The sequence below is a fragment of the Coturnix japonica genome, chromosome 4 (assembly GCF_054131305.1).
Source record: "Coturnix japonica strain WE chromosome 4, WE-NBRP24, whole genome shotgun sequence".
Classification (NCBI taxonomy): domain Eukaryota; kingdom Metazoa; phylum Chordata; class Aves; order Galliformes; family Phasianidae; genus Coturnix; species Coturnix japonica.
Window position 1 is genome coordinate 18,956,695 of NC_140666.1, and position 8,487 is coordinate 18,965,181.

Genomic DNA, 8,487 nt, shown 5'->3' on the forward strand with positions numbered 1-8,487 from the left:
CCAGCACTATGGGAAAAAGCTGCCGTGTGCCGCTCAGACAGTGAGGGTTTTTTAATAAATACCTTTTTTTTTTTGCACAGAAATATACCAAGTTTGACAGAATACAAACCGCAAAGGTCACGACCGCGCATCAAAGACAGAGGATCCAAGAGCGCCCTCTGGTCTTTCCCAGCTCTGACCCTGGCACTCGTTGCCAGGTCGTCCCATCACCCGTGGTTTACTAAGGCCAAAAGGCAGAGTGAAGGCCTTGGGAAGGGACAGACGAGGTGCCGGCAGCTGCAGACCCCACGGGCTTGTATCCTGCCCCGGGGACAGCCATGCTGGGTAAGCCTCAGCTCCAGGCTGAGAGCATCACTAGGATGGATTAGGACAGTGGGCATGGGCAGCCTGCGGGTACACCACAGCCTTTTGGTGCTGGTGGAGACTGGTGCTGGGGTGAACGCTACAGGGTGGCAGTGCTACAAGGCTACAGGGCTGGTAAGAACAACCCCCTTACAGCCCATCAGACATGACTGGGAAAGGATAGACCCATCGTATGGACCCCACGAGTGGCTGCCTAGGAAATGGGGACATGCTGGTCCCACAGCAAAGCATGTACTCTACTCTGCCCTGGCTCCAAGGGCAGGATTCAGCCCTGCTCCCATCCCATCAGCATCCCCAGCTGCCAGAGCCTGGTTGGTGGCACAATCATTGTTTATCTTTGCAGCCATCTCTGCCAACAGGCCTCCTGCACCATGGCCATAGCCATGTCTTGTCTTGGAGGACAAGAGCCCTGGAAAGAGAGCCAGGACAGAGAGGTCAAGGGAAGGCTGAAGGGAGGTTTGGCACATCTGCATCCTCCCTGTTCCTGCATCCCACACCTGGTGAGGGCACCAAACAGGTGAGGCAGGCACCTGCAGGAAGGAGGCACATCCCTGCTGCTTAAAGCTGTGCAGCTACCTTGGTGGTTCCAAAGCAACTTACCTCACGTGCAAGACCACCACAAACCTTGCTCCCTTTCCAAAGGGTTCTAGATCACAAAGCACCTCCTCGGCCAGTCCCTCCCCTTTCTCTCAACAACAAATATCACTACAGGCAAATATCACTACAGCCCCCCCTGCCTCCTCACCTCCTCACCAGAGCACCAAGCATCAAACAGAAGACAGTGAGGACTGAGGTCTCAGCACATCACAAACCAGTCCCTGCTGATTTGGGTATGGAAAAGACCAACCCCAACACCAGCCCCCCCCTACAAGTGCCTCAGGTCCATGAGCCAGCATGCACACAGGGTAAGGCTGAGCAGAGCCCCGGGGAGGCAGTGAGGCTGTTTTAGTCATGGGAAATGTTATGTCTGAGGGGAAGTGAAGAAATCCAATGCACCGTGGGGAGGACCCCCACCTTAAGCCAGGAACAAACTGCTGCTCTGCTCTGGCTGCTGCAGCACTTATGTGAGCAGGGAGCAAGTGAGAGGGGGATGGCACCCTCACCCTGCTTGGAGACAGCTGTTTTTTGGTAAGGAAGGTAAGGCTATTGTGTGATGGCACCAGCTTGTACAAGTGAGACGGGGACATCAACGCCACCTGAACGAAGTTCTGAGCGTGGCAAAGGGTGTGGGTGCACGAGCATGAGTGTGTGAAGAGGCAAAAGAGGGGCAGACCCTCTATTTGCCCACAGCAGGAGCAGCAGCCACGATCTCCTCATACTTTGGTGGAGGGTCATTGTAGGAGATGCTGGTCTCTTCACCGCTGCTGCTGCTGCTCTCTGGGTGCCCCGTCACCTCCTCATAAGAAGGTGGAGGGGTGGCACTGGACAGTCTGGAGAGGACAGAGACCGAGTGCTCTGGTGGACAGAGAGTGCCATCTTGCTGGGGGGTGTCCCCTGTTCTGCTGTCTCCAGCCCCTCGGTTGTTTGCTTCTCGTTGATACTGAGTTTCCCCTTGGCTTTGTGACCGCTCGCGGTACACCATGACCCTGGGGAGGCTGCGTCCCGTTCTGCTGGCCAGGTAGCGGTTCTGGGCGTAGGAAGGACGGTGACGGGTGGCCTTTTGCAGCTGGCACCTCCAGATGATGAAGAGGGCGATGACTATCAGAAGAGCCACTCCCAAGAGGGGCACCACCACGTACATAGCGTCTGAGCGCTCTGTGTTATGCCCAGGGTCCTTGACAGAGTACACAGAGTTGGTGTAGCCCTTCCAGAACTCCATCTGCAGCAGGAACAGAGAAGGAACTACCATGTGCTTGCACGTGGATTGAGCAGCCCCTAACCATCACATGCAATAAACACTGCTGTCCCCAAGCCTACAAAAGAGACGTTTTCCAGCTGCCTTGCAGCACTCTCAGCAGGGCTGTGAGTGGCTCTGTTGAACCAACTACAGGACCCAGCAAAAAAGATAGGAGCAAAACTTCAACAGCGGCCACCAGCCCTCATGTTAAGCAGGGAGAAATATGGCCAACGTCAGCACCCACCTGGAGACGTGGGGACAGCAGTATAAATCTCTTGTACATGCCAGGGGAGTGCCAGTTCAACCTGCAGCTGTGCAGGGTGTCCCAGCAATGATAAGGAGAGAACATTGCCTAGCAAGGGTAAATCATGCTGGTAAGTCAGGTTACAGCACACTGCCTGTGGAGTGAAGAGGACAGAGGGAACAGGAGAGGCCATTCCCACCGTGCTTTTCTTCACCCACAGCATACTAAAATGTTAAGTGCCTCACACATCCACTGAAGAGCAGGGTGGGACAAAACTCACTGTCTTCTCCTTGTTCTCGAACACTTCCTTGACCTCCTCATAACTGCAGACCTCCTCCATGCACTCCCGCTCGATGGTGCCCTGCCGAATCTCCTCCAGGAAACCGTTGGCTCGGGGAAAGCGCTTCAGGATTGAGTGGGCATTCCTGGCCCCCAAGAACACTGCAACACACAAGGCACAGAAGCTGAACAGCGACAAACCCGCACCCGGCCTCTGTACAGCCAGGTTATCCCACCTGCTTTTGGTGCAACAGGCATCCCAAAGACCAAATGGCCTATGGGTCAGTTAGCACAGCAGTTTGCCTGCTGAGGAAGTGCACACAGCGGGGAGTAGGGCGACTGTGGTCTGCCCAGAGACACGCAGCACCAGCAACATCCTTCCAACAGGACTGGATGCTAAATACACAGAAATAGGCAGTGTCAGACCACACAGGACAGATTCAATAGACTTGTTCTTAACCTTCCGCCCTTGATGGGATCTCACCTTACTGCCCCTTTACTATAGGAAAACTATTTCAGAAAGAGGACCCAGGGTAAGGTAGAGCCTCCTGGGGGAAAAGGGAGCTCCCAGCACAGGGACACTGACCCCATTAGCACAGGATAGGTGAGATGCTGTCCAGAAAGCAACGCTGTACACAGATCATGACCCTCCCAGGATACAAACATCCCACACACATTTCGCAAGGCAGCCCTTCTGTATGCAGCCAAACACATCCAACTGTAGGTTGATAATGACTCTTCCCACCCAGCCGATCTCACTGCATCCTTTGAGTGAGATGAATCAGGTCAGCTGGCTGATCTACTGCGGCCTGTTTACCTCTTTCACCCTCAGGCTCAATCTTCCAATAGATCAACCAGATGAACCAGTTCACACCAGTAAGAACAGATGCAGGACAAAGAGATAAAAGGGGACTGACAGTGTCTCCCATTAGACCAAATCAGATAGAACAGAAAAGGATGCTTAGTAAATGATCAAATATAACATTCAGTAGCAGCCTGCCACCAGGGAGGTCAATGTGTTTCCTTCAGCTTTACCTTCCATTTCTCCTGCTCCTAAAATAATATAGAAAGGTATTTTTGAGAATACTCACAAGTGTCAAAGCAGAGGAAAGATCACAGTGTATGAAACTACTACAGTGCTATGCCATTCCATGCTTGGAGATATTGTGCTCTCTACGTGCTGTGTAGGTGCATTTCCCCCAAGTGATTTATTAATGGCTTGCTTCAGTGAGAGAGTTTGCAGAAGGCTGAACCACTGAGGTGTGAATGAAGAACAGCATGAATGATGTGAGTCAGAGACTTTCCCTTCAGAATCAACTTTATTATGCAAACATATCTTTTTTTTTTTTTTTTCTTTCCCCTTAAATAACAAGGATAACCAGAAAAAGCATCTTCCAGAGGCACAGAAGGCATATTGCTGGAGGGCAGGGATCAGCTTGCCTTGGCTTTCCCAGTCAAGGAGGGCTGTCCTGGCTGAAGATAGAGCAGGCTGGCAGGCTGGCTTTCTCCTGGCCCTTTGCAGGACTGGATGAAATTTCACAAAGGCACCGTCCATTCTGCAAACGTCCCATCTTTCGCTGGAGATATCTGGCCTTACCTCCTTGGCTTCCTGCTTTGATCAGGCTGTGCTATTTACTCTCCCCTTCTCAGCACCTGAGCCTGAGACTTTGTCCATCTTCCTTCCTACCTTGGAGCAACAAGCTTAGATGCAAATCTCACTTGCAAGGGTTTCCATCTCTGTAGATATCAGTCACTTGACCCTGCTTTGCTGAACTGATCACTGTGATGGAAATAAAAACAGACACGCAGGCAGGTATCAAAAACAACGTCTCAGTTGAAAACATGCTGTGATGGAGGCATGTGCCTCTTCCCCCAGAAAATCTCCCCTGAGGACCTAGAAATGACAGGAGAGCAGAAACTAAAGTCACTGATCCTTCTCCTCTTTTACATGGAAAGCACAAAGAGTTCCCACATGCATGGGAATTGGGGCAGGAAAACCAGTGGCCTCCAGGACACAGCAGCCTTGTAAACTCTCCTCTCTGACTTAGGATCCTCAACTCACAAGAAGAGCAAACAGCTGAGCAGGAGCTGTCTCCAAACCATAGGACAGAGGGAAGACTTTTCCAACCCAAGCAGTGTCCGTACTGACTCCTTGTGCCTCTCCAAGTCTCCCCACACCAGTTGGAGCACCAGTGCACAGGAAAGATTAGAGCTTTAGGCTGGGGGAGCAGGATTTCACTGCCATCCCTTCTAAGTTTCTTAAGGTTGATGGCCCCTGGTGGTAGGCAGGCTTAGCCATACCTCTACCCAGGGCTGCCTTGCCCACATGATACATGGGTGCGCCTGGAAAGGGGCAGTCAGGGCTGCAGTTCTGGTGAAGCACATGCAGGTGAATGTGCTGACCACCTCAAACCACTCCTGCAAGTCACATCCTTCAGGGTTAGTATGACAGAAACTGCTTGGCAGGAGGCACTGCCACCACAAGGGACAGCTTCCACAAGGATCAAGTGCTACTAAGTCAGCAACTAAGGTCTATGAGGGAAAGGAGGTGCAGGAAGGCAGGGCAACAGTTGGGTACCCTCCTCATTAATACAAGGTTAAAAGTACATTTTGTGTCAGAACCTGCCTGGAGATCTCTGCTCCCTCCCCCACCTAGCATAGTACAGACAACAAAAGGAAGCATACCTGTCATCCCTGGAGTTTTCCTCCTGTCCAGCTTGGCTACTGACTTCACCTTCACAGCTGGCTCTGGTGACACCCTGTGAGCAGATCCTGAGATTCCAGCCAGATCTGTAGCATCTTCCTGTTCACAGCCACCATTCTCTTTAGAGTTCCCATTGCATCACTGCATGCAGCCTCTGTGCAGGCTGCCCAGATAAGTGAGGACAGAGGGTTGAGTCCAGCCCTTCACAGATCACATGCTGTTTTCCGCCCTGCACCCTTACTGCTCTCAGCCCAGCTTTTGCCAGGCCTGTCCTCGCAGCTGCTGGCACTAAATGGCCACGTGTGCTGGGCACTCACTCACCAAGATGCAACATGTTCCAGCAGGGCTACGTTACACCACTGCCCAGGTCTCTGCCAGGAACATAGAGCTGCAGTGTCCCAGCCAACATGGGCTGCAGGACAGCATGGCCTGAATCACAGGCCACCTTTCTGGGTAGCACCATGGCTGGGAGATCTTGGTGCAGACCAGCAATACCTGCAAAGGAATCAGTCAGTCCAAAAAGCCTCATAGAAATAAAGGCAGTCCTGGAGAGGTTTGCCCTTCAATACCTCCCACCTTGCAGAGAGAAGAGAGGCACAAGGCAGGCTGGACCTCAGACAATGTACAGCAATAAGAGTCAGCGGTGTCTGACCCACCCCAATAATACAGGTGCCTCTTGCTTGGGAGGCATCTGCAAAACACTCCCCCACTGCAGATGAAGAGATGGTAGTGGTGCTGGAGGGGAACAAGGAACACTTACTTGCCATGCTGCCTCGCTGGGCTGCGGGGGATTCCCACCTACCTGCAGGGAAGAAAACAGGAGGGTTATCAACAGTTTCAATTGCAGCTCAGCAGACACTAAAGCCCAAGCCCTCCAACATTCAGGTCAGAATGATGCAGAAAGCAGGGTGCTATCTGTAAGAGCCACAAAACTGCCAGCCAATTACCTCCCCTGAGAACCAGGGACCACTCAGCCTCCCCACCTGATGCATGGTTGAGGGAGTTAGGGCATCCCCACCCCTCACTTCCACATTCCACTCACTTATTTTCCATGTTTTGTCTTTACACTGTGCTTAAGATTCCACAGATCAGATCATCCTGGCCAAACTCATCTCTCACCTTCCGTGACACCTTGCTGTGACAAAACCACAGCTCCATCAAAAGACCGAGCCAGCTCCCACAGGGATGTATTGTGGATGTAGGAGCGAAGGCAGTTTAGAAACAGCAGGAACTAAAATGAGCTGATCTGAGCTCCAGGCCTGCAGATATTCAGAGTAATCACTTCAATTAGCTCTCTGCTGGGGTGAGGGCAGTGGCAGTACAAAGACATCCTCTGGGTCAGCAGCACAGGAAACACTCTTCCTATTTCACTCTAAAAGGCTGGAATCCAGGCACGCAGCAGTGCTGGTGTATGGCCACATCAGGAGGTATCAGATCTCACTGCCACACACCTTCTCAGTCAAACTAATGTCTCTCACTGCCAAAATAAAAAGAACTCATCCATGTTTCTCTTCACAAGGAATGGAACACTTGATCTTGCTCCTCCAAACCACGTTTCTCAAGCCTGATCGGAGCACACAGGACTCACACATTCCCTCATAGGTTCTGTCAGCTGTGAGCAGCCGCTGACCTGATTTTATTGCTGTCAGTATTAACAAAGAAACTCAGATTCATCGTATTAAAGAACAGGCTGCAAAGAAAACCTGCCCCAGCATCCACACAGCACATAAACTTTGTATCACTCATTAATACAGGCAACAAGCATCACACCTCTACCTGATACACCAGACTCTGAGTGTATATGTTGAATATCAACATATTCAAGATTAGACTTGCCAGGATTCCAGGCTATAAACTCGTGGAGCCTGACACTGCAGGCATAGAAGTCCAATAATGATCAGTTTCATCATCTTTAACTTGTTTTTTTTCCCCATAACGTCGGTGCCAATGCACCACCCAGCGTTCAGAAACAAGAGACGGTTTATACCAGCACAACAATAAGCCTGTAAGCACAAGAGATGCCTGCCCGGATGCACGCAACGAGGGTGAGCAATAGGGATATTTCATTGCCACACACATATCCCTGACCGCCCCCGGGTTCAGACAAGCAGAAGGGCCAACAGCTGACAAACAAACAGCACTTCTGAGCACCCACCCACCCAGACTATAAGAGAAGCTGGAGGGTGACCCTGCAGACACCCCCCCAGCCCCATCACCCCCGCTTCTAAGCACTCCTCTATAAATACCCCATCGACGGGAGGTTGCTACAGCAACAGCGAGGAGGTGGGAGGGATGAGGCAGTGAGTGCGAGGATGCTGCAGACGCACATTCGTCTCTCCCCCGGGCTCCCCCATTCCCTTCAATGATGCCAAAGGAAGGAATCGTGCTGGAGTAAAGGCATAAGTATGGAGAGGGACCAAGCAGAGCAGTACCCCATTAAGCAGGAATTCCTCCTCCCTTAGCACATCCACGGCCGCCAGCCCTAGAGATACGCTATGCCAGGACCCACAATGTGGTTGCAGCTGTTTCACACACCAAACCCCATAGGGGCGGACCGAAGCTTCACCCCACAGCCTACCCTACCCTACCCTACCCTACCCTACCCTACCCTACCCTACCCAGCCCAGCCCAGCGCAGCCCCCGGCCCCATTTGCAGCCCTGAGCTGCCATAGAGAAACACGGCCCACCCCATCAGCACCACAGGGATGCCCGACCCCACAGCACCTCCTGCACCCTGCCCTGCCCTGCCCCCCCTAACCCTCACTCTCTCCATCCCCGGCATCTCCACAGCCCTAAGCCTTCCCATACCCCCAGCTCGAGCACCCATATCCCCCCACACCCCACACCGCCCCGCCCGTACCTCATGGCGGCCCCTCTCCCCGCCGCTGCCGCTCCCTCCCGCCGACGGGCAGGAAGCACAAAGCCCCGCCCCCCTCCCCGCCCCTCAGCCAATCGCATCCCCCCTCCTATTCCTCCAGACTCCACAATAGGAAGGGCGCGGCAAAACAGTGGGCGGGACTATGAGCTCCATCCCCAATCAAATGAGGGCTCTGTGAGCGT

At 52.7% G+C, this 8,487-nt stretch overlaps 1 protein-coding gene across 9 annotated transcripts; it reads right to left on the reverse strand.

The window, feature by feature from the left end:
- Window positions 1-36: 36 nt before the first annotated feature.
- PRRG3 (proline rich and Gla domain 3) lies at window positions 37-8,346 on the reverse strand. Of its 9 annotated transcripts, none has more exons than XM_015860556.3 (4): window positions 8,288-8,346; window positions 6,188-6,229; window positions 2,725-2,885; window positions 37-2,182 (listed from the first exon to the last, which is right to left on the reverse strand). In XM_015860556.3, exons 2-4 carry the CDS (start codon window positions 6,192-6,194, stop codon window positions 1,640-1,642), a joined length of 711 nt encoding a protein of 236 aa, XP_015716042.2. In that variant the 5' UTR covers window positions 6,195-6,229; window positions 8,288-8,346; the 3' UTR covers window positions 37-1,639. The 9 variants fall into 9 exon arrangements, 2 of the variants coding, with proteins under 2 accessions (XP_015716042.2, XP_032300143.2); XR_014945199.1 differs by lacking the exons at window positions 37-2,182; window positions 2,725-2,885; window positions 6,188-6,229 and adding exons at window positions 4,024-4,503; window positions 5,409-5,590; window positions 5,749-5,922; XR_001554636.2 differs by lacking the exons at window positions 37-2,182; window positions 2,725-2,885 and adding exons at window positions 4,024-4,503; window positions 5,409-5,590.
- Window positions 8,347-8,487: the final 141 nt, after the last annotated feature.

Bases quoted from the DNA above. Each gene is read 5' to 3' on its own strand.
- PRRG3 (XM_015860556.3), bottom strand. The intron at 2,183-2,724 runs GTGAGTTTTGTC...TTCCTGCTGCAG, and splicing joins TCGAGAACAAGGAGAAGACA to ATGGAGTTCTGGAAGGGCTA.